Source organism: Elaeis guineensis, chromosome 1, assembly GCF_000442705.2.
Source record: "Elaeis guineensis isolate ETL-2024a chromosome 1, EG11, whole genome shotgun sequence".
Taxonomy (NCBI): Eukaryota; Viridiplantae; Streptophyta; class Magnoliopsida; order Arecales; family Arecaceae; genus Elaeis; species Elaeis guineensis.
The window spans coordinates 167750038-167775150 of record NC_025993.2 but is presented as its reverse complement, the minus strand read 5'-3'; the positions used below and the strand labels follow the sequence as shown (position 1 = coordinate 167775150).

The 25113-nt window shown below is 37.1% G+C and overlaps 2 protein-coding genes across 3 annotated transcripts; both read right to left on the bottom strand.

Annotated features, from left to right (window-relative positions):
• Positions 1–7654: 7654 nt before the first annotated feature.
• On the bottom strand, positions 7655–10475 carry LOC105060239 (transmembrane 9 superfamily member 11). The gene is made up of 2 exons (XM_010943851.4): positions 10335–10475; positions 7655–10156 (listed from the first exon to the last, which is right to left on the bottom strand). The coding sequence occupies exon 2, from the start codon at positions 10141–10143 to the stop codon at positions 8143–8145; it is 2001 nt and encodes a 666-aa protein (XP_010942153.1). The 5' UTR covers positions 10144–10156; positions 10335–10475; the 3' UTR covers positions 7655–8142.
• A 7203-nt stretch (positions 10476–17678) lies between these two features.
• Positions 17679–23151, bottom strand: LOC105060240 (uncharacterized). Of its 2 annotated transcripts, XM_010943852.4 has the most exons (5): positions 22127–23141; positions 21946–22034; positions 21741–21852; positions 18151–18203; positions 17679–18014 (listed from the first exon to the last, which is right to left on the bottom strand). In XM_010943852.4, exons 1-5 carry the CDS (start codon positions 23088–23090, stop codon positions 17856–17858), a joined length of 1377 nt encoding a protein of 458 aa, XP_010942154.1. In that variant the 5' UTR covers positions 23091–23141; the 3' UTR covers positions 17679–17855. The 2 variants fall into 2 exon arrangements, with proteins under 2 accessions (XP_010942154.1, XP_073103788.1); XM_073247687.1 differs by lacking the exons at positions 17679–18014; positions 18151–18203 and adding an exon at positions 18263–18518 and having other exon boundaries at positions 22127–23151.
• Between the last annotated feature and the right edge of the window lie 1962 nt (positions 23152–25113).

Genomic DNA, 25113 nt, shown 5'->3' with positions numbered 1-25113 from the left:
ATTAAATTAAAAAATAGTTAAAATAATTTACGATCAATTTTTTGGTTATAAAATATTAAAAAAAATTTATAATCAAAAAATCGATTGTAAAATTTTTGAATTATTTTTTTATCTATAAATAATTTTGCACTCCATTTTTTCGTTGCAAAATATTAATTTTTAAAATTTTGCAACTAAGAATTCAGTCACAAATTTTTTATATTATTTTTTAAAATTTTTAAATTTTTTTGTGATTGAATTTTCAGTGGCAAAATTTTTTAAAATTTTGTAACTGAAATATCGATCGTAAATTTTTTAAGCTATTAATTTTTATTCCAATGGTAAATTAGCAACCATTTTTTTGGTTGTAAATTTTTTTAAAATTTTGCGATTGAAAATTCAGTAGCAAAGTTTTTAAGTTATATTTTAAAATTTTCAAATTTTTTGTGACCAAATTTTTGGTTGTAAATCTTTTTAAAATTTTGCAATCAAAAAATCAATCATAAATTTTTTAAGTTATTAGTTTTTATTTCGATGGTAAATTAGCAACCTATTTTTCTATCATAAAATTTTTTAAATATTTTACAAACAAAAAAATCAATCGCAAACATATTTAAATTAAAAAAATAATTAAAATATATTGTGACCGATTTTTTGATTGCACAGTATTAATAAAATTTTATGACCTAAAAATTAATCACAAACTTATTTAGTGATTAAAAAGTAATTCAACAATTTTGCGATTGATATTTCGATCATAAATTATTTAAATATTTTACAACTAAAAAATAGATCGTAAATATATTTAAATTAGAAAAATAACTAAAACATTTTACGATCGATTTTTTGATTGTAAATTATTAAAAAAAATTGAGATCGAAAAATTGGTTGCAAACTTGTTTAGAGAATAAAAAACAACTCAAAAAATTTGCAACCGATTTTTTAATTGCAAAATTTTTAATAGAAATTAAAAAAAAGAATCTTGGAACTAATTTTTCAGTTGCAAAATAATAAATCCATTTAGCAATCAAAAAATGAATCGCTAAATTATCTAAAAATCTAATTAAATAATTAAAAATGGTTTCGACCGAATTTTTGATTATAAATCTATACAAATTAATATTTTATAAATTTATTTTTATATTCAGCTTTTCGGTTGCAAAATTGATCGTAGAATTATTATTTTGCAACCGATATTTTTCAGTCGTTATATTAATTTTTTTTTATAATCGATCATAAATTCAGTCACAAATTGTATCCATAAATTTCGATCACAAAATCATTATTTTCTTGTAATGTTCTAAAGATTGATTGCCTCTCTTGATTTTTAAATATGTCTTCAATTGCATTTTCTTTTCCTTGATGTAAGCAAGGAAATGTTCCTCAAGGCATCTCCTTATTTCTTGAGCAGTATTGCAACCAACAACCAGACTTAAAACCTCCTCTGTCATAGTTCCTAGGAGCCAACTGACGAGCAACCCATCATTGTTAATCCAGATATTATATTCTGGATTTTCTTTCTCAATGTTATTTGTCACTGTGACTTTGGCTGGTGCATCTTTTTGAATATGATGGAGTTGTGCACTGTGAATGAGAGGATAGATTTGCAATTTCCATAGCAAAAAGTTGGAACTTGATAGCTTGGCTGATACAAGACTTGCCATTTGATGGAAGCTTTGGATCATCATTGCAAAAGTATTTTTGGCCAAAATTATAGAATGTATGAAATTAAGATGCTTTGAGTACTTCCGAGTAGTCTTATGATGTCTCCAAGTGGAATGTATTATGTCAATTTTCATATTTCTCCTTGTGAAGAAAACTCAACCATATTTCCTGGAAAAATAAAACTCAAGTCATATCAACGCTTGATGTTTGAAATGATCAGGATATTTTAAGCTTCTAGTCTCTTTCAGTTAATGCATAAAATTATACAGGTCCTTTTTCACATACTGTGATAGTTGCGTTCAAAACCCATGCAAAATGCTAATTTTTGATGTTATAATTGCAATGACAGCCAAGGTAGCCACATCCATCAAAGTATCCACTATCTGATACATTTTCCATTTTCCTACATTTCTTGCCTGTCTGCATGGCCTTGTCCTGATGCATCAGACAATAGTTGTTGTAGCGGCTGGGAAACATCATTTAGGGAATGTTTGAATCTTTCATCCACGATGGCGGTTGGGAATAGGTTGGTGCCGGATCTAATGCAGAAGAAAAAAGTTTAATGATTATTGAAACTTTCCTTCATAGAGTCCTCAATAATGTCGGAAAAATCACCTCTGAGGAGGAATCAGATAACCTTGATATCTGGGATTTTATAATAGGCTAGGCCCCCCATTCTTTTAAGCTTTTATATCCCACAAGTCTCTTCTCTTTTAGAGATGATGGTTCTTGGAGAAATTTTATGCGGACAGCCCTTTAAAAAATGAAACTCCTGAAGGGAAGGATCCCAAGCTGCTGTGAATCTCTTGTTGAATTTTCTGCAGCATGGAACTTTGCTGACCCCATTCTCGAGCTTCCGTTGAGCATGGAACTGGAGCAATTGGTGGGAGCCATTTGACAGGCTTTATGGGGCCTCGAATGAGGGCCGATAACCCCCATTGGACTACCAAGTTTTCGTTTTTGGGTGCGGGCTTGGTGTCACCTTCTGCTTGTTTTAATTTCTTGGAATTTGTTAACCGTAGGGGAATCTTGTTATTGTTCCTTCATTGACTTAATAAGCTGGTGGTGATGTTTCACCTTCCCTCAGAGAAAACAAAAGGAGAAGAAGATCATGTAAGCAGGGAAAAAGGGGATGAAGGCTAGCAAAAAAGTCTTCGAAGTAGGTAACAAGAAAATAAAGTAGGTAACAGTCGAATCAAATTTTGCTTCCGGAAAGTTTTTATAGGACCTCAAAGTTGTGGGGTAGGAGTTACCGAATCGTTCATAAGCAGCAGCAAGGGCAATGCGATACGCAAGTACAAAGACTACACGCCATAACGATGCCACAATAATCCTTCCATAGCAGGCCACTATGATACCTCGTGGCATACTTTCTTTTTTATATTTGATATAGTTAGTTATTTTAAAAATATAACCATTAGATTAAGGAGGAAATGATGGTAGCATCACATTATGGCCCCGATTATCTTAGTGGTGGCTGCCATAGTAGCGAGGACACTAATAATGCAGTGAAAGCTTTAATCAACAACAATAATCACGATGGTGTGGTAGCATTGGGCAATGACAATAATGGTGATAGGAGAACAAGTAATATTATGACGGCACAATGAGTGATGGCAATAAGACAGCAATGATGGAGGTAAGAGCATGATAAGAGGATGGTGGAAGTAGCAGCGGCAGACACGATGATTGCAGTGGCTTGAGAGAAGATGGAAGTAGTGGTGAAGAGGGTGTTAACAGTGGTAACGCAGCAATGCCAATGGTGCAGATGGTGATGTTAGTGGTAAAAAAAAATGATTTTTCTGTTTTTAAAAATAATGCTCAATAGAATTTTTTATTTTTATTTTTATAAATAATGAAAATAATTTTTTGAAAAAGTAATATGCCCATCCAACCTTTGAAAAAGTAATATATGCTCATGCAGTATATTTGAAAGCCTCGATTATGGAATTTTTTACAACCTTTTCTAAGTACTTCAAAATATGCCCACATCCAATAACTCCAGTTAGGATTTTACTACAAATATAAGATAATTAAATATAAAAAAATAAGATGAATAAAATAAATTACAAAATTATATAACAAAGAAACTTTTAATTTTGATATTAGAGTACTTGTTTGGTAACCATTTATTAATTCAATCACATGATACCAGCTACCAAACACCCTTTGAAGATAATTCAATGGTTTTTACTTCATCAATTGTAGTGAATTTTTTTCCTCCAACATTTCAGTTTTGTTGGTTTCTCCTAATAAAAAACCTTTTTTGCCACCTTCATTTACCATTACAAGGAAATTAATAGCCATCAACCTGAAATAATCATATGGGAGTTTTCTCTAAAATAAATTTTGTCAGTCAAAATGAAGCTACTATTAGCCAGTATAATCAAAAATAAATAACAGCAGATACTTTATTTCCTTTAATATCCATAAAATAAAACATCATTTTTGAATTAACATATAAATCTATATCAATTTTAAAATTAAAGTTAATATTTTGAGCATATGAATAATATCATCAACCATATCACTCCTATGCTCACCTCCATGTTCCACGGAGCCACCAAAAAAATAAAATGGATAAGATAAATGAAATATTAGATAAGGAAAAAGAGGGAACATATGAAATAAGACCACACCTAAAAAGTATATGTAGCTTAATATCAAAATAGCACTTCATTCATCCAAAACATACTTATCCATATCATCAACAAACCCCTATCACACACCATTACGAAAACTTTTGCAATCAATAGGGAATATTAGAAAAATATAGAAAAGAAAAAATTGAGCTCAAGTTTAAATAGATTATGACCTCTCACGTAACCTTGACAGAGGACGTAGATGGGAAAAACAATGAGTAATGTGGAACGATAAGCAGGAAAGGGGAATCATTGTTACCAAAATCATGGATTTTAGGCGCGGTGATATTTTAATCATGGGTGGCAAAGACAAGGACTAGATAACACTGAAAGTAACATAGCTCCAAGCGCACGCTAAGCGGTACTATCAGGTTTTCGTTCTTCTTGGTCATATGCGCGCTGATCTCGTTCACCACCACCATCTAATTCTCTCTCTCTAAACTCATATTTCATGTCCTTTACTGATCTCTTGGCCGATGCTTCTTCTTGGATAATTTATTAGCTATATAAGATGGGAATAAAGAGAGCAATGTCAGTATGTCACTACAAATAGCTAAGAATCACGGCTCTGGCAGAAGATCCTTTAATAATATAATGGTAGAAATAGTTCATCCATCAATTGTATAACTGGCTCTATTATTACTTAGATGAAACATTCTTACCAAAAAAAAAAAAAATAGATGAAACATTTATATTAGCCTATAAAATAGGTATCATTCATTAGTTAATCAAAGATGGAAATTGCTCGCCAATTACGCAGCAGAACACAACTCAATTTTGTGATTAAATAAAACAACTTATATAATAAACTTCAAGTGCATATTAAATATTTCCATGATGATGTTGGAAGCTTTAATATTTATTTTTAGGAGAACCACAGATAGAAACTAAAAACAACACCACCGCACACATTAGTCGGGAAAAAGGGGGAAAAAAAACCTGAATCATCGTCCTTCCGTGTCTTTGTTTTCTATAGGTGCAAATATTACTTGCATAAAAAATACCTTTTCGTTGGTACATAACCAAAACACTGCTACATCCATTTGTAAACATTATCCATCCAATTATAATAGTTCTCTAGTCATTTCCAGGGCATGCACGCAATTTTTTGATATGCTAAATGTGCAGAATAGCCAGTCTGGGTTCCAAGTTATACAGACGTGACTTCAGAACTCTATGCCAAACTGCCAATATTGACCAAATACATATGAGAAAGCAAGTTAGTTAAACTAAACTATAAATTAAGGTCATATTAAACATAGATGTACAGATGCATGTACGAGAAAACAAAGTCATGCAGATTGCGTCAAATTACAACTTAGATCAATACATTTAATTTTGTGATAAAAAGGATCTATTTCGAGTTACTGCCTGAATTGAAATTTTCAAAATGTTTATCTCGTGGGTATCAAGGCCATTTCGGGTGTTTTAAATGCCCAACCAAGCACTGCCGCTTAGAACTAGAGGCATCAGACATGCACCTACCACGCATAAAACATTTATCAGACTTGCACCTACCACGCATAAAATTATTAAACATCCAAGCTCGATCTCACCTGAACTTATTGATAATGAATGCTGCTCCAAGCATCACTCTATTCCCCACTCAGAGCATCGGACCCTGTGGCACTCCTGGATTGGTTAGTATACAGAGCCACGTGGATGACAAGCAGGACCGATATACCACCCCATCCATCAGCGTGCGGCAGGATTGGAGCGGGGAATAGAGGAAAACATCGTGATCCAACTATTGTACGATGAGTCCAAAACAGGCCATCATGGGTCTGAATGATTGGCTGCTGCATGCTCCGAGCTTTATGTTTTCCTATTAGATGGGGCATGAAACGGACCACTACAAAGAAGTGTTAGGATTTATGAAGAAAGCTTCAAACTCATATTATTCATGGGTTGAAAACGGAAGTTGAACTTCACAAGATCAAATGTCTTTCTTTCACTATCTCTAACGATCACTCGTGTTCTTATAGGTTCTATCAACAGTCTAGACATATATGTTCCTTCATCCAAATGCACTTAAAAGGAACAAAAAGATTCAAACCTCTGAGTGTTTAACACAGGACCAAAAGCAAAATGAAAGGGCAGCTGGCTCATCCTGGTGGAAAGTGGTCCATCGACTAATCTCCAAACTATGGATCTATCAATGGTTCAATTCAAATCCAAGGAACAATAAATATCTCCATATATATACAAGTGAGATGAACCCTGCTCACATATTAGAAGGCCTAATATGCACTCAATTCTTGTATAGAACATAGTGTACTTCAAGATCTGGTCAACTACAAATAAAATTTAAACTGTGCTTGCACCTCCTGATCAAAAAAAAAATATAGGAAGTAATATGTGCTCTACCTTCCATAAAAGGTGTTCACGGTCCCAATAAAAAGGATTAATGTACCAACAGAAGATAACGTCTGCTCAAGGCTTCCAAAAGTGCTATTGGTTTAACGAGAGGCCTGTGCCAACGCTTGGACATTTTCACTTCTAGAATTCTTATTTTTGTTTGCTAATTCAATAATTAGTAATTTTAAGTATGAGTTTTTGCCGAAGCATCTTGGTTTGGATTTTGGAAAAAATATAGAGTTTAAAGGACATCGAATATAAAAGACAAGTTCTAATATTTAAAAAAAAAACATGTTACAATTGTAAATTTCTAATTTTGTATGTTATGGGTTTTATATGTAATACATCTATGCTTGCAAGTAATGCATGCAAAATCACAACATAAATATGGTTTGCCCAAAAACAATGTTGATACATCATGACTCCTTTTAAGCTCTTAAAATCCATAATTAGGAAAAAAAAAAAATCACGGCTCATCCTGGGAAAAAATATAAGGCAAGGGATAGGTGCAACTTAGTTAACCAAGTTCCTATTTGGTATTAGTTAAAGACCTATTTGCCAGGTATCATATTTCTATTTGATGCATTGAGTCACACCCACATATGGGTCACCATAATTAAATCGAAGTATCAAAGGAAATAACATGCACCCGATAGAAAAGCATCCGGAGTTGCAAAACTTCCAAAAATAGCAAAAGTGCCTACCACATCTCTTAAACGCCCAACATTCACCTTGGAGTAATGAGGTTTCAGCTCCTTATTTGATACAACAATTAAACAAAATTCTCTCCAAATGTAATAGAGGCTGAAAGTAACACAATAATCTTCTACATAAAAGCTAGTGATCTGCTGTGTTATAGAGCTTGACATAACTCATGACTTTCTAATTGTATCAAGTCATAATGAAAGGACTGAAAAACTTTAGATGCAGAGAACACATACTTCTGAATCATTTTTCCATGCAGACTTCTTTAATATTAGACCACATTTGCAAATTAAGAAAGAAATAAATTGAAAAGGAAAACCCAAAATCTTGGCACATAGATTTCATTAATTGTCTTGGTTGCAAAACAGAACTCCTAAATTTCTAATTTGTATCTCGGTGCAAACAAGTAAATAAAAACAGGTAAATAAGAAATGTGAAACAGGTATTCCCAAATTATCACTCAATACAAAGTGCACTAAACAGGACCACACTCAGAGCTTAACAAGCTAAAAACAAACGACAGGGAAAGAAGCTTGACAAGTACATCCTATTGCATCTGACAGTGTCCGGAATAAAGTGAAAGCTATGCTCTGATATAATGAAAAATAAAGAATCCTAAGAGCAAAAATCTAATATTCTTTTTTCTGAGTGCCAAAACTACAACAGCCCAATAAAGATGAGAGAAACTGATAAACCTATTCTTAAGGAGAGCATATTTTTCACTTTGTCATCACGTCTCCAGTCGTAGTCTTGGGGAAAAGAAAGCACCTTGTCGTGGAACAGTGGAAGTAGCTCAATCTAGTTTCACCGAGGAGAATAGATAATGCACGAACCAGAATGAAGAAATGAATCCAATGGTGCCGGTTGCAAGCATGATAGCAATAACCATGAAGAGCGAGTAACCAAGGTAGAGAGTGGCAGATACGGGCCCACTCAAACTCTTAAGATCAAACACAAGATAGTTTACCGAGTATAAGAAAATATATATAGCCACTGATCCCGATGAGAAGAAGGCTTTCCACCACCACTTCCAATCCTCCACACAGAGATGCATGTAAGTGAGAACCAGTGAAACCTCGGCACACACAACCACAAGAAGAATCAACACAATAAAGAGAAAGCCGAAGACATAGTAGACACGACCCATCCAAATGCTAGACATTATGAAGAAGAGTTCAATGAAAAGGGTGCCAAACGGCAGGGTCCCAGCTCCCAGAACCAACAACCATGACGGGTATTTCTGTGGAGGAATCTCGCGTGGGATCTGATTAGTTCTCACAGGGTACTCAATGTGGGGAGCTTTGGCACCGAGGAATCCACCCACGAGGGTAAGAGGGACCGAGATGCAGAACCAAAGCAAGAGCAGCACGATGAACAGAGAGAGAGGGATGGCCCCCGTGCTATGACTACCCCACAAGAGGAAGTTTAGCATGGTCAGGATCAAGAAGGCAATACCAGGAAAGAAGCAAGCAACACGCCACGAAACTGAAACCCATCCAGAATGATCCCCACATCTGATAGTCTTCCAAATCCTAACAGCAACATACCCAGCAACAATTCCAAGAACCATGTAGAAGAACAGCATACCAGTGATGAGAGTACCTCGAGAAGCAGGGGACATGAACCCTAGCGCGGCGAACAAGATGGTCACCACCGCCATGCCAAGAATCTGAACTCCATCTCCCACCATCACACAGAGCAATTGCGGATGGCTCGGTGCCCTGAAAACATCCCCTACCACAAGCTTCCATCCTGAGAGTTCCTCGTTCATCTGCGCCTGAGCCTCCTTGTCAAGCTCCTCATATCGGGTCAAATCCCTCCGGACGGTCCTCAAGAAGATAACGAGAACAATTCCAGCTAGGAAGGCAATGACCATGAGCGAATTGAGGATCGAGAACCAGTGAACCTTGGCTCCCTCCATCTTCAAGTAAGCATCCCATCGAGACGGCCACTTGATATCACTCTCCACGAACGAGACCTCATAGGTGAAAACAACAGGCTGGTTTTCTTTAATCGCCATGCCCACCGTTGTCGGATCGCACTGAATCTTTGCCGGATACTTATCGTACATCTTTAGATTCTTGATAGACTCAGAGTCATGCTGGAAACTACAAGGGACGACTTCAAACCCTACCACCATCCATCCAGGGCCGGAACCAGACTTGTCCAAGCTTGGGATCGCATCAGAGGCGTCCCCGGTGCCCATCACCTTCGCCACATTGGTTTCCTCGTACTTGTGCACCAAGACTTTGAGCCTTAGGTGGTTGAACACATAGTAGGTGTCGCCGGCCCGGATCCCCACCGGGTACCCAGTCCACCGGAGGAAGTATTCACCTTTCTTGGTGTACCGGATCGCCGGGAGGTTATCAAGAATCAGATTGACCTGATACATCTCATCAATCCTCTTCTTGAGGAGATTGAAATCTTGGGTGGACAAAGGATTGGCTCGGCAGAGGAGGACGTCGGACTCGTTGGTGAACATCTTGAAGCGGTAGGGGGAGTTCTCGATGCGGTCCCCCATGAGGAGCTCGCCGAGGTTCTCGGCGCTGTCCTTGATGCCTTCTTGGGGCTTGCAGAAGGGGAGGCTGTAGTAGCCGTAGGGGATCTCGGTGTCGATGGAGGTGAGAGAGTTCACCTTCACCGACAGGGTGTCTCCCACCAAGTACTTGTGCGGGTAGCTCCCAGGGAGGTAAAACCCTTCTCCGGACGGGAGAACCAGTAAGGACAACAAGATCCAGAGCCTGAATCTCCAGAAAAAGACCATCTTGGCCCCGGATCTCGACGCAAAACCCATTCTCCCACCAGATCTGAAACGAAATTAAAACGATGATCGATCAAATGATGGCAGATCTTAGGGTTTATTATGAACGATTCGCTGTAGCAGTATAAAACCTGGTTTGGAAGTAAGAATTCGAATAAAAGAAACGAGAAATTGCAATCTAACTGAGTAGGAGAGGGATCCATGAAGAAGAAAAAAGAACTGACCTTTGACTGCCAGAGAGACGAAGCCCCTTCTTTCGGAGCCCTCGGCAATTGCGGAGAGAAAGATTTGGGGGCGAGTCCAAGATCGGGGACGATCGAGGGCCGGAGAGGCCAACGAGCGAGCATTTTATATCGCTCTGCGGGTCTGGTCTGGACGCTTTGGCTTGTAGAATTCCGATACTACCCCTATTACCCAGAGTGCCCTTGGAGGGTCGGGTTTTTGATTCCGGAGAACCGGGAAGGTTCTGACCACATCCGGTTCGACAGCGGAAAGATTGGTAGGTCCGAGAAAAGATTCCAGGGTCCGGGCCGGCGGATGCTCGATTGGAGCGTGGATTAAAAAAGAAATGGACCGGGTCCAGGGTCTAAAAGAAGGTGGTGGAATGTCGGTCGTGCCTGGACTCAGCTGAGAAGTTTCGTTAAGTCGGCACTAGAGGAAATTTCCCAGTGAGAAAGGCCCAGGGCCTTGTTAAAACTCTAAAACTTAAGCCATGATGAGGAATAAAAGCACATGATTATAATCATATATATGTTGAAGGTTGCGGGTCAAGGAATAAAAGGTTTTTAACCTATTTATTTTATTGTTTTCAAAACCAGTCACTTTTTTAGGTATGTGGATTAAACTTTTTTGTGAAAAAGGATGATGGATATTTCAGAAAGAATTGTATATTATAAATGATTTACTTTTTTATCTTTCTCTGACTCATTTACTACACTTAACATTATAATAACTTACTCTTATGAAATAACGAAAAATAACTTGACCTTTCTTTTTATTCAAAGTTGTTCCATTTAACCTAACTATTCCAAAAAAGTTTTTATTCGACCTCTAAACACGGACGAAAAACAAAAACGTTGGATAGGACTATTTGGGGAGGACGACCGACGGAGAAATAGAAGAATTTATTACTAGGCTATAGTGGTATTGGATATGATTTAAGCCACCATTTCATGAGGTAGTTTTCCATTATGGGATGAGAAACTACTATTATAAAGAGTTTCTAGAGCAAAAAGGGAAAGGATCTTAGAATATTTGGAAATAATTTCTAATACTTTTCATAAGGCAGTCGATGAAAAGCTAATCCATAATTTCATTTTTTGATAGTTATGGCTAAATAATAGAAACTAGCTTAGTTGCAAGGAGTATATCTTACGTCATAGTAATCAGTCATGACAACTGCATTTAGTATTGGTATATATTTTCCCTATTGCATGCACCCATCAGGTGACCAAGAGATATTTGCTATATTATATCATTGTTGGCAAAACAAGTTCAACGTATCCATCAAGCGTGATATCTTCCATTTGTACCTGCAAATAAAACATGAATCATGTTGAACATGCAAGAAAAATAGACAGACCCACCAAGTCCCAGGGCCTTAGCCAGCTTCATAATACTTCCTGTATTATAATGATATTGGTGATAGATGCTGTGGAGCTTTTATACATAAATGCCCCTCCCCAGCACTCTGTCTCTCTCCATCTTTATCTCTCTCTTTGTCGGTTGGTTTACCTACTTGATATGAAAGTTTTATTTTCTTGCATTATTGTTGTTTTGGGGTACGGTGGGAGTGGGACGGGGGGAGAACCGTAGAAGGGCCTTGATTTGATTGGACAAAAAAAAGATGATTTCTCTTCGAATATTTTATCTTTACGTATATTTATTAAAAAATATATCATAAAATTAATTATCTAAATAATAAATAATTATATATATATATATATAAATTATAAATTAATAAAAAATATTTGACAAATTTATTATAAGATGTGCATCTTCCTTAATTAAATTCTTGTGTTACGATAAAATCATTAAAATTATTTATTATCAATAAAAAAATATTTATCGCATAATTCTTAAATTCATTCGCGACTAAATGATATGTTATTAATAAGGACAATAATATTTATCGAGTATAGATCATTGTGTGCCATGTGGATTGATTGTCCTCTTAATCAAAAAATATGCAAAAATTTGTATGGCATATAGATGAGATATGATAGTGCATCATCACTGAACAGTGACTATACTATAGAGCACTCTGCTGTTAAGAGTAGCTTACGAAGGATATGGGTATAAGTGTCCTTCAGACCTGAGATCACTGCCGTGATTTGCAAGCAACTCACTGTATTTTGATACTTACGAAATCTGTGTGTGAGTCAAGATGGGATTGATCCCTCCAGATTAAAGAAGTTAATGCATCATTGTATTTCAATTGAGCAAAATCTTGGTCAGGATAATCCTTGTAAGGAGTCACAGGATTTGAAAAAGATTAAATTATAATGTGGATGAACTGATCCAGGGTTGATAGTTAAACCTTAAGTCATTCTAAGTATTATGATCAAATGGATGAATTATACAATAACTATGTCCCAAGTTCTTGAATGTTGCTTTGCAATCTTTCGGTCTATCCGGATATCAGGTATTATTGCTAGATGATCACTTTGATTAGTTCAGAAATTTATTCCTATACTACCGACTTAAGTTCGAACCTATAGGGTCACACATAATAGAAGTTTCGGTCTGATCTGATGGCTAATCGATGATTATAAATTATTGAAGTGTATAATTGTCAATATGATTAATGATTAATCTTGTGCAAATATTATAATAAATAATTTTTTAAGGGTTAGTAAATTATAGAAAGAGTAAATTAATAATTAGATTGTTAATTAGTTCAATTTGATTAAACAAAGAGGTTTGAATCAAGTTTAATTGAATTCAATTAGATTTGATCCGATTAGGTTATTAGATGACCTAATCGCTAAGGGAGATTTGTTCCTGATTTGATCAGAACTTGAGTTCAATTAATTTCTGATTTGATTAGAATTTAATTGAAATGATTTAGTATCTAACCTGATGTGATTTGGTTTGAGACCAAATAGGAAACAACCCAGGGTCCAAATCAGATTGAACTTCTCCTCTATACTCGACACCCTAGATGATGCCCTTGTTCCCCACGCAAGAATGATTTTTGCATGAGGTTTCTTCGTGCAAAAATTAGCTTCTGCCCCTCTTACCTCACTTGAAGTATGAGATAAAAATCTGTTTTTAAGGCAAGTTTAAATTTGATTCTATATTAGAGATGAGGTTTGACCTCATCCAAACTTTTTAGATGCCACCTTTCTTAGGCTCTCTTTTTCTTTTGCAGGACAAAGAGAGATGTTTTTTCACCGTGAGATACCAAATATTCACCGTGAAAGAGAGAGGGTGGCATGTGGATTGATTGAGAATTAGTTAGGAATGAATTTGAATTCAAATAGGATTTGAATTTGAATCTAATCCTATTCTTAATAAATCTCCTAACACCATCTTTTAAGAGGCTGGTTTTTTGTGCGACAAAAGACCTTAAGCAACCATGAGATATCTGATATCATGCGATAGAAAATCTAAGAGGGGCGTGACTTGTTTTAGCATAAGAAAATTAGAGAGAAGAAGGTTTTCTCTTAGGCGTGGGTCTTTTCTCTTAGGTGCTAGGATTTTGGGTGAGAGAAAAATCAAGAGAGAAGGAGTTCTCTCTTGCTTTCTTACACAAATCTCTTCTTTTTCTTAGATCAACCAAATAGCATGGTCTCTGCATGAGCTAGCACTCTGGGAGATCAATCAGATCAGGTTTTGTGTGGAGTTCTGTAAAAGTCGGATACGTGTATGGCTAGGAGCAACATACAACTCCTTGGATTTTAGCAGCGACGATCTTCGATCCGCACTCAGATATAAAGATTCCATCTCTATCACATATTAGATTAGATCTAATATTTCTAATGTTATTTTCAGATTATGTATGCATGTTTTATATCATAAAATCCTGACTTAGGTAGTTTTAGATTAGGTCTAATGCATGGTAGATTAAATAGTTTAATTTAGTTTGCTTCCACTGTATGAAAATTTTTAAAATCCATTCATAAACTACTCTAGCTTTTCTTCAATACCAATAAAATTTATATAACATTTATTTCTTCTACATAAAAATATTCTTAACTTTATATATAATTTTAATAGGCTTTTGCATATATCCCTATCAATGGTCTCTTGTATGTATGTATGTCACTTTTTACAAAGTTGGTAGTGTTTTTATGTTTCACCAAAATGTTTTTGCTTTTAGATATTGTTACCCTAATGTTTTATTTGCTGTATTGATTTGCTAGGATTAAAGTAAAATCAGCATATCCATCCATCGATTATTTTGCTCAATTTTATATGATATTTTAAAATATTGAGGGAATTGTGGCCATATATCCATATCCAAATAATACGCATGTATTTTATTTTTATCAGTAGTCAGATAAAGAAGCTCTTTTAAACAAAAATTTGAAGAGACAAATAATATAGCAATATTATTATTTCTTTGAAGGATTATCTACCCTATGGAGGAAAATTTGTAAATTTTAGATTTCACAAAGCTCTAGAAGCATGTTAATAATTTTTTTGAGAAATATATTAACACGAGCACTCTTCATGAAAGATATGTGTGGATTAAAAAATATTGTTCACGCAGGCGGACGAGTTGGAAAGTATCCAAACTCCAACTGTATCTTTTGTTTCGTTCATAATCCTCGTTCATTAGGGTCAAACTTTGTCACCGAAGTTCAGCCGATCACCACCAAAGTAATGCAACATTTGATACCTGGCCCCCACCACCACCACCCCCAAAAGAAAAAGAAAAAAAAAGTAATGAATCATTTGATAGGTGCTGTCATACCAAACTCGAGCCTTGACTTTTAGCAGCTATTGCTGATAGATTGGGTCAAACACCGATGAACGCAGACTCAGTAATACAGGAACCGCGCACTTCTTCTCCCCACCCAATTTCTTGATCGCTGAGGCCAGCTTTGACCGTTCGGCATTTGTCGCAGCAGCACGGGTATGGTTCAGTACGGATGCTCAACTTGGAACTCAAGCTAGCCCACTCTTAGCTTTGGCTCAGATTTAGGTCTTAGTCCAGCTAGATCTCCAGTTCAAGGCCGAGCCAGCAGTCTGAGGAGAGGAAGGGGTGATTGGGGCGGGGCCTAGCTGAGAGAGAGCCGGAGGGGAAAGGTGTGAGATTCGGATTAGTCTATATCTGTATTTGTATCTATCCAAAAATAAATTTAGAAGGGATCGATCCAAATCTCATAGAAAGAGAAATTTTTTATGCACCACCTGAGGAGTGCACCGCTTCATTTTATTGGACCACACCGCTTCATTCTATTAGACCACATAGTCATCACTTTCCAACGCATATTTAATATTCGTACTTCTACTTTTTCATTTGAAATTTTATATGACGAAAATATTCTTCCCTCTTTATGGCATCCTACGAAAAAATTATGACATCTTATGCAGAAAGTCATCATTTCTATGTAGGATGCCATAATATCAGCACATGATGTCATAATTTTTTCGAAAGAAAGAAGATATTTTCGTCATTCAAAATTTTAAACGAAAAAATAAAACTGTAAATATTAAATACGCATTGAACAGCGGTGACCACGTGATCTAATAGAATGAAGCCGTACATTCTACATCAGATTTTCTACACCGCAAACAATGCACAAAAAATTTCGCTTCATAGAAATATTTAAAATTTTTTGACCCTATCCATTCCATAGTTATTTCTGGATAGTTGTACACGTAGATCTAATCTAGCCTATAACCTTGTGACTTTGAGCCCATAGAAAGAAAAATATAAACTAGCATTATCTATGAATCCTATTGAATTTTTAGTCTAATCATTCAAACAAAACTTTAATCATTCAAACAAAACTTGTGAGTAGCTATCAGAGGGTTTTTTTTTAAGAAAAAAAAAATAAAGCATGTATCAATCTATCTATCACGTGCTGCTGTATGAAAAAGAACTACGGAAAGGGGCACTCGCTAAGGTTGCATGACTAATCCCGGACGGTTAAAAAAAAAAAAAAAAAAAGGGCTTCTGGAACTGAGCAAGCCAAGTCATATTTGGGGCTTTCGTGAGCCGAAAAAATAAGTTTGAACCAATGACGATTGGAGGCGCATGAGCCGTATGGAGACAGATTAAGAATGATAAAATCGATCCAATTCGATGAATATGCATCCTATCCAAATCCGATCAAACATGAAAAATAAAATTTGACTAGATTTGAATTTGGATAAAATTCGAAAACTGTAGTATAGATATGGATAGGATATGGATAGTGCTATTTTCTATCCAAATCTGAATCCGATCCGAATCTACGGGAATGGATAATACCCGAACTCATATCCGAATATATATGTTTATAATTCTGTTTTGATAATTCTATTTTGATTGATGATATGTATAAAATTATTTTAATTATTTATATATTCTACATTGAATTGTAATTTTATTTTTATATTTTATTTTTATAAATCTGAACTTATAAATTATATTTTATGTTAAATTAATAATTTTATTTGATTAATAATATGTATAAAATTATTTTGATTGTTTATTTTTTTTGGATATGGAATAGACATGAGGCAGATATGAATTGAATATGAAACAATAGATTATTCGTAGGTATCTCCGAACCAGTTGGATATGAAGATGGATATCTCTTTTCTTATTCAATTGAATATCAAATAGAATTTGAATATAGGATATTAAGTTCAGATTTAAAGATGGATAGTACAATACCCGATCTAAATCCTACGCATTATCATCCCCAAGATGAATTTCGAGTAGAATCATTCAGTGCACTCACTGCCAGCGCCATGGAACATATTCAGCTATGTAGATTTCTTCACCTCTTTGCCACCTTTTACCACCTTTAAATTAGATCCATCAAATAAAGGGCGGACTTCATGTTCAAGTTTGGCTTGCTAGAGCGGACATGATAAGTTGAAGGAGATGGCTTCTCTAAGGCATTGCTTGAAGAAGAAAATTAGGAAAGTACCTGTTGGCCGAGCGAGAACATAAAAATTTGAGCTGACAGTTTTGTAATATGTTTTGTTATTGCATGATTTGAAGGAGATTTGGTGTTTCCATCATAATAGTAGTAATAATAAGATAGCATATGAATGAGTGGGTATATGATTTTTGTCTCCTTCATCCTGTAAGATTTAGTCATGTCGCCCAACTAAAGTTGAAGCCACATATTACAACACTTTTCTGCTAATTAATCCTAACAGTTATAAATAATGCTTCGATTATGTATGTAGATGCATGTAAAGGATCTAATTAAAAAGTATACTGACAGTACAGACCTAGCCGGACGCATACGGCATCATCTGATGATTTGCTGGAGTTGGAATAAGAGACTTTCTGCTGCCAAGAAATGTACAGGACAACGGCGAAAAAAGACAAATAACCACCCACCAAGTTATCCCTAGAAAACTTGCTGTATCCTCTGTCAAAGGCTCAAAGAAAGTTAAAAGAAGAGTTCACTCAATATCCAACGAGAGGAAGTAATTATCTCATCATTATTCAAAAGAACGCCTCCTCTGCTGAAACAGATATCAAAACAATAAATCATCCAGATGCATGGTATTCAGTATAACAAAACCACCTTATCAAGACCCAAACTTCTGCTCCAAATTGGAATCTTTTAGCTCTTATACTCAGGTGCCTTGTACTCGGGCACATCTCGGAGGCCAAGCCTTGACAAGACCACGCTGTAGGAATCCCAGTCCGTCCTTCGGAGATACTTAAGGAGTTTCTTTCTCCTCTGGACCATCTCTTGGAGACCCTTTCTCGAATGCTTGTCCTGCATCTCAGTAAATTCGTGCAAATGCAGCAAAATAACATAAAAGTTAAAAGACTTTTTACATCATTCAATGTTATCTAAATAGATGAACCTGAAAATTAACAGAAAAGAAAACCTAAAAGAGGTTTCCATTTACCTTCTTATGTAAAACAGCTGACAGATGCTTAATTTTGGTTGTGAGTTGTGCCACTGCAAAATGAACAAGAAACTCTCAAAACCATACAGCTTGTCCGATAAAATTGACATTTGAAGGAGACAAATCATAGCACCAGCAAACAATTACAGACCTAGCTGAATTATCAGTCTTATAAGTGTAATGCACTAAATTGAACATACAAATATATTTAAATTAGACTTCACCTGGAAATGTGCCGAAACTGATTGAGCATGACCAAAGGGACTTCTCTATGACGTCAGATTAAACATGGAGCTGAGCAATAATTGTTGCAGCTCAAGAAATAGTTGGCACACAACAGGCTGACATATTGTCACCTTCAAGGACTTCTGCAAATAATTCAGTATCAACCTAGACTCTGTACAGGTCCCTCTAACCAACAATTAAGGTACATGATCAAATTTGACTTATGCATTAACTTTGTTCCATATCTATGGATTTCATTGATAATAATGATTAACAATTAAATATCTTCCACATAGTATCAAGTTTTCCCATTGGTAAACATTGATTACAATCTTTACCCATCGTGAAATTGAGAAAAAAAAATGCACTCATCATTTTAATTTACATGTCCTTGTGCTTCTAGGGCTTAATGACAATGTCTTGATGTCACACACGACCTGCTTGGGTTTCATCTCTTAATATGGATTATCAACATTAATAGAGTGGAGGAAAAATGGCATTATGGAGAAAAATACCTTCTAAACAGTTCAAATTAGCGCTCATAAGATTATCCTAGTGAACCTCCCTCTCAAAAAGAAAAATGAAAGAAAGAAAGAAAGAAAAAGAGGTCCATTGACAACTGCTGGAATAGTGGGATTATTGCAGCAGACTGACTAGAGAGAAACATAGAGGGGTAACAGAGACTTCACGAAGAATGGCATTTAGGGGGGATACTTTCAAGTTTCAAGCAGGATGAAAAGAGCGACTTGCAGTGTAAGAACCTGGAAAGAGAAATCAGGATATAATGTCCTCGGGGCATCACATAGCAAAAGAGAAGGCAGGGCTAAGAAAATAACATTTTGAAGAAGAGCAGTCTAAAACGTTATTATAATTAAGATGCACTATCAAGAAAATTGCTGGTGTCATTGTTAGGGCACCTGGTTCCAGCCATCTGTCAATCAATTCACAAAGTTTCAGGAACCTGGAACATATCCGATGCATTTCACACATTCCAAATTGCATATTTTCGGAGATTTTGCAAGCAACTAAGCAATTTTGGTTTCACCAAAAAATTACACACTTTTCTAGTTGAATATTTTAGAGTGTTCTGCCTTTGAAGTTCTAGAGAGGATTTGTTTTCTCTGATAGTGATGGTTAAGTGGTTAACATTAGTAGAGGTTTTAGAATCTCAATAACAAGGATCAGTAACCTTGGTGATGATACTAGAAGGTTGAATATCTGATGGTGAGTAAGAATAGCATTCTACCTCCTATCTACCAAAGACATCTTTCCATGAATAAATTTTCAATACATCAACTCAACTCCTCCTTGTACAGATAAGGTGCCATTTCCAGAATGATCAAAAAATTGTTTTGTTAATCTTGGATCCCATATTGCATGCCTTTGATTTGCTGTCTTGTAAGTGCATGATCAAATGGCAACAGAAAGGAGGCTCGAATTTGAAAATACCATGATATGGTCCTAAGCCAATAAATCTACATGCCAAATGGTACAGAATGTACTCGTGTCATTGTTTATCAACATGTTATAATGTCACTAGAAAATAAAGGAATCCATGTAAATGTTTATCAACCTATACCACAGAGCATTGCATTGCACCAATATGTTAGTCACTCATTGGATCATGCCAACTCTTCCCTGGCACATAACAGAGTATAACATGCAACAGAAGATTATACCAACGTAATGTATCGTGAGACAGCTAGAGACCAGGAAAGGAACATTACTGAAAATTGTAAATAACAAATACACCGAGAAATAAGAGATTGTCTAGATATAGAGAAAATATGGCATTTCCAATATGAAGATAAAACATGCAATTCTCATGAGTCCAACCTGCACTTTTTCATGTGCTTATCGGTCAAATTTGTCAAGAAAACCTAAAACCTAGAGAAAGGGTCTCTAATAAGTAGTAAGAAGAAACAGGATGTGAAACCACTCCTAAGACCAAGTATCCAAGAAAGTCCTTACCTTTAATGCTTAGTATTGATACGTTATTGAGATAATATATTAAATCTGGTTTTTTCCCCATTTCCCTCAAACCAATTCAAAATTTCAAACAATAAAACTTCCTTGATAAATCATGATTCTTAAATATAAATCACTCACACAACTCTTCTTTTAATTATTTAAGATAAGGACAAGAGGATTGGAGATCAAGCGACTGTTTAAATAGTAATTTTGGAAATCTAAAGTTCAGGTCCAAGAGTATAGCAAATGAATAGATGGATTAATTAAAAAATAGCATATGCACACAGATTAAATGATAAGTACCAGTTTATTAATACAGTGTTATGATGCTTATTGGACAAAAGGATAAAGATCTATTGTGCCATGATCTCTTAATGTTTTTCATAGGTTCAGTTATTTGGATCCATGGAAATGAAATGTTTATGTAGTTTTTCTTTCCAATTGTTACTTGTTAAATAGAATGATAACTTCAATAACATGTGACAAACTTTAGCTCAAGAATCTCTTTGAGGGAGATAGCGAGGATACTTCTAAGCAGTTTGGGCCCCTAGACTTATAAATATACACCATCCTTAAGATTAAAAAATTGTAATAAACAACTAACTAGGATAGTTACTTTCCATCAGGAGTGATACCTTCTGCAAACAAACTTTCAAGTTTCAACCTAATACCGTGATGTCAGCCTTTGCAAACCTCTGACAATACAGTTACATGTTATTCAATCAATCACCCCTCGTTCTCTATGCCATTTCACCCTATTTAAGGCACTTTTCTCTTATGGTCCTCCTGGACTCAATTTCTCTTTTTTTTTTTGGTCCCGTTCTATAACTTTAGTTCCTATAACAACCCCTACAAATATTTTAACTAACCATTTTCTGAAAATATTTTTTCCTTTTTCTAGTCAATCCATTGTCAAACTTCTGGAGGTATCATAGGATCATCATACAATCATCAGGGTAACATTTGACTACACTTTATGCAACTTAAGTTCCAATTTGTGCCTATCTTTCCTTTATATTTTTTCTGGTGAGGAAAAAGAGAACACATAACAGAAGAACTGGTCAACTCAAACGCTTCTTTTATTGGTCTTCACATGGAAACAAACAGTCCTTCATACATAACAGAAAATCAACCAATTCAAACACTTTGCTTATTAATTTGTCTATTATTTCAAATATTTCTAAAAATGATGATGATTCTATTTGCTACTGCTTACATTGGTTTGCTGATAGGTTTCAGAATCACTAACGAAAGTTATATTAGACAGAAATAACATTCTAACTACTTGGATCAGAATCATCCCTGTACTTTTTCGATGAAATTCAGCTGATATTCCTGTTCATCTAACTGTAAATAATGGTTGAAAGCGAAAACAGGCTTAATGTGCCTTTTACCTTGAACACGTGCAGAACCACAATCTGACTCCGACATCTTAAATTCATCTCTGACTCTCCTGAGCTCCAACTTCAACTTCTCTGCCGAAGACATGTGATCCGGATGGAAATACTGCAACAATCAAACTCGAAAAAGTCATATATTTGAGCCACCAAACAACATTACAAATATTGAGGGAGCTTGCATCAAATACACCCTACATACCCTCTCCAATAAGTTCTCCTGTGGGGGTTTTAGCCTGAAAGTTGGAGTCACCTGCCCGCCAAGATTCATCAAGGTTGACAATCTCTGCACTGCTCATATGCAAACAAACACGAATAAACTTCCTAAATTACAAGGATTTAACGTAAACGAACAAACAGAGAATCTGGTGAAGGGAAGTTACTGTTGGCCTTTTTACTGGCATCGGCTTCTTTAAGCCTCACGAGGCTCTCCCTCAGATCCCTGAAGGAGACCCCTCCCATCCTCGACTCAGTCTCCTTCTCCTCCAACTCCCTAAGCTTCGCAAGCCTCTCATTCAACTCGCTGAGTGAGAACCAATTTTTATCCCCCTTCGTGGCTTCCTCCGGCCTCAGCTTCCGGAGCTTCTCTCCCAGTTCGTCGTAGCTATACATCTTCACAAACTCCGTCTTCAGCGCCTTCGACTCTCCGTCGCCCTCCCCCTTCTTCTCCCTCAATTCCTTCCCAAAAATAGACTCTGGCAGCGTCTCCCTCCCTCCAATAAGCGACGGCCCCTTATCCGCCTCCCCCGCCGGGCTCCTCAAACTATCCTGAAACGCTTTGAAATCGAAGCCGCGGGGCCCCGTCTGGTCTCTCGGGGAGGCCCGGAACTGCCGTAAACTCTCTCTGATGGAGTCCAAAGAGACTCTTGCGCCCTTCTCGGACGGGCCCCCTTCGCCAGCGCCGCCGCCGTCCGTCTTGTTGAGGACGTTGTTCTTGAAGAGCTCCTGGAAGGAGATGGTGGGTGGAGACGACGGGGGGCGCTCGCCAGATGGCGGCAGAGGGCCTCCACCGGATCGGTGCCGGAATCCGGCAAGGTGCTTGCGGATCTCCTCGAGGGAGGCGGCGGGCCCGGGTTTGGGGGAGGACAGGGGAGGCGGCGGAGGAGGGTCGGTGGGGATCCGGCGGGGAGGGGTGGGCGGGGACTTGAGCCGCTCCTTGACGTCGCTGAATAAAGAGGAATAGGACGGCGAAGGGGGAGGAGAAGAGTCTTCGTTGTCCCCGCCGCCGCCACCATTGGAGTCCGCCGGAGGCGGCGGAGGAGGGGTGGAAGAGGAGGAAGAAGAGAAGCGTCGGAGGGATGGGACGGGGGCTAGGTTTTTGGGCCTAAGCCTGAGATGCAGGGCCATGGCGTCGGGGTTTAGGGTTTCGGTGGGGGGCCAAATGGAGGATATGCTGGTGGCCGATACCGATACGGACAGATATGTCGGTCCGGGTGAAAAATTTCGGTTTGCAGGATGGAGCCGCAAAAGCTGGAACGGTAACAAAAAATGGACGGCCGTGATCCCTGCTGGGGCTGCATCAATCAGCAATCGTCGTCCATCTTTTTGGCAGGCCGAAAGAACTCGTCATCTGAAGGGCAAATCAACCACTTAAGCCGCTAGAGTATCACGATGGTTGCCTTTCCAAAATTAAAGCAAACTCTATACATTGTAAGCTAGAAAGCCAAGCCAAGCATTAATTTTAATTTTTAAATTACAACATTCTAACTCATGACATAATGAATTTGTCTTAAAATTTTTATAGACCATCGAGGTTTCACTATCACATAAAGATGGCAACCGATCGAGTATGTATTGGATCAGCTAATATTCATACCATCTCATAATTAAAAACCTCATATCCATCTATGTCCACCTAATATCTGTCTTGGATCTGATTGAATCGAGTCGAGTCAGATAGAAATGCAAATAAGGTCAAATCGGATAAAAAATTTATCATGTAAATATTATAAAATAATTATAATTTTAAAAAAATGACTTAAATTAATGTTATATTAGATCGAATTCAAGGTAGGGCTATTATCTGCATCCGATCCAAATTCATCAGAAATATTTTTTTCGAAAATATATACTCATTTTAGATTTTAATCGGATCGATAAAATCTTTTTTATGTAGATCGAGTTAGATCGGATACTTGAATGGCCAATTAAAATTATCTTTCATATTATTAGAGCAATTGAAATATATAATGACACTGTCACTTTCACTCAGTAATTTTCTCAAAGCTGGTGTAAATCCATTTTTTTAACACCAAACACCGTCGGTAGATAATTTATTAGGGGCCAATGCATTGCTTCTGAGAAAACCATGAGAGAAGCGGCGTTTTGAAACGTAATTACTAGTTGCGGCGGGGATGTTGAGAGTCTGTGGCTCAAAAGAAATGTCATAGAATTGAATTTCTCCATGAAAAAATAAAAGCTTGGGAGAACTTTAAAAAGAAATTTGGTTCCTTTTATCCTCACAAACTTCGTTAATTTAATCAAGAAGACATGGACAAGTGCTGTCATCCATCGTGTTTCCATATCAAACATAGCTAGCATGCCAAGCATACATCAAGTCGAGAAATGAAGGAGAATCATCCCTTTTCAAGATGGACCGTCGTCTCGCCATCCAACCATGCATATATAGCTCCCATCGCAGAAAATCCTGACTCGATTGTCACTGACTGCTTGGGCCTCAGCCCATCACATTTGAGATATTTCTTCCGTAGCTCCTCAAAGCTCCATTTTTCCAAAAATTAAAGAGAGAGATTGATAGATAAAATTGTAATAGGTAACCATTATGGCCGAGATAATCAAAGCCAAATGCTTGCAGATGGCGACGTGGGGAAACAACAGCACTTTATCGTGCAGGCAACTAAAACATTTTGTAGCCTCACACTATGCATGTCTTTCTTCGGGCAAGCCCTCCACCGTCGTCCTCTGTCCTGCCAACCTCCCATCGATAATATTGAAGGTGTTTGCCGGGGACGGTGAAGGAGAAGAGCGGGCAGGATTTGTCCCTAATACAAGACTTACGCTGCTTCTGCCCTGTGACCGTCGAACTGGATAAGAGATCTTATTGCAAGCTGAGAGCTTGGAGCAACCTCGAGGGTCATGCAATGCACACCCACAGTAGCGATGGTAAGGTCTTCTTCGGATCTCCAAGTCCGAGGCGGCGATGCAAACCGCAAAGACGCACCGGAGAAATGAAGCAGCTCCGGCGGCCATCGTCTTCGTCAGGGCAGCACCGCCCCTTGAGCTCTTTGTTGTTTTGGTTCGACCGTCTTCCGTAGCCGGGCTTATTTATTTGGTTGAAATGGTGAGCGAGAGACGACAAAGTTGGCACCCAAACTTCCAAGGCTTGGCCCGGGGGTCTCCGCACTAGATT

Coding starts and splice junctions, on each gene's coding strand:
- LOC105060239 (XM_010943851.4), bottom strand. CDS start 10,143: ATGGGTTTTGCGTCGAGATCCGGGGCCAAGATGGTCTTTTTCTGGAGA.
- LOC105060240 (XM_010943852.4), bottom strand. CDS start 23,090: ATGGCCCTGCATCTCAGGCTTAGGCCCAAAAACCTAGCCCCCGTCCCA. Junction 22,035..22,126: donor TGCCAGTAAAAAGGCCAACA/GTAACTTCCCTT, acceptor GCATATGAGCAG/TGCAGAGATTGTCAACCTTG. Junction 18,204..21,740: donor TGGTTCTGCACGTGTTCAAG/GTAAAAGGCACA, acceptor TTCATTTTGCAG/TGGCACAACTCACAACCAAA.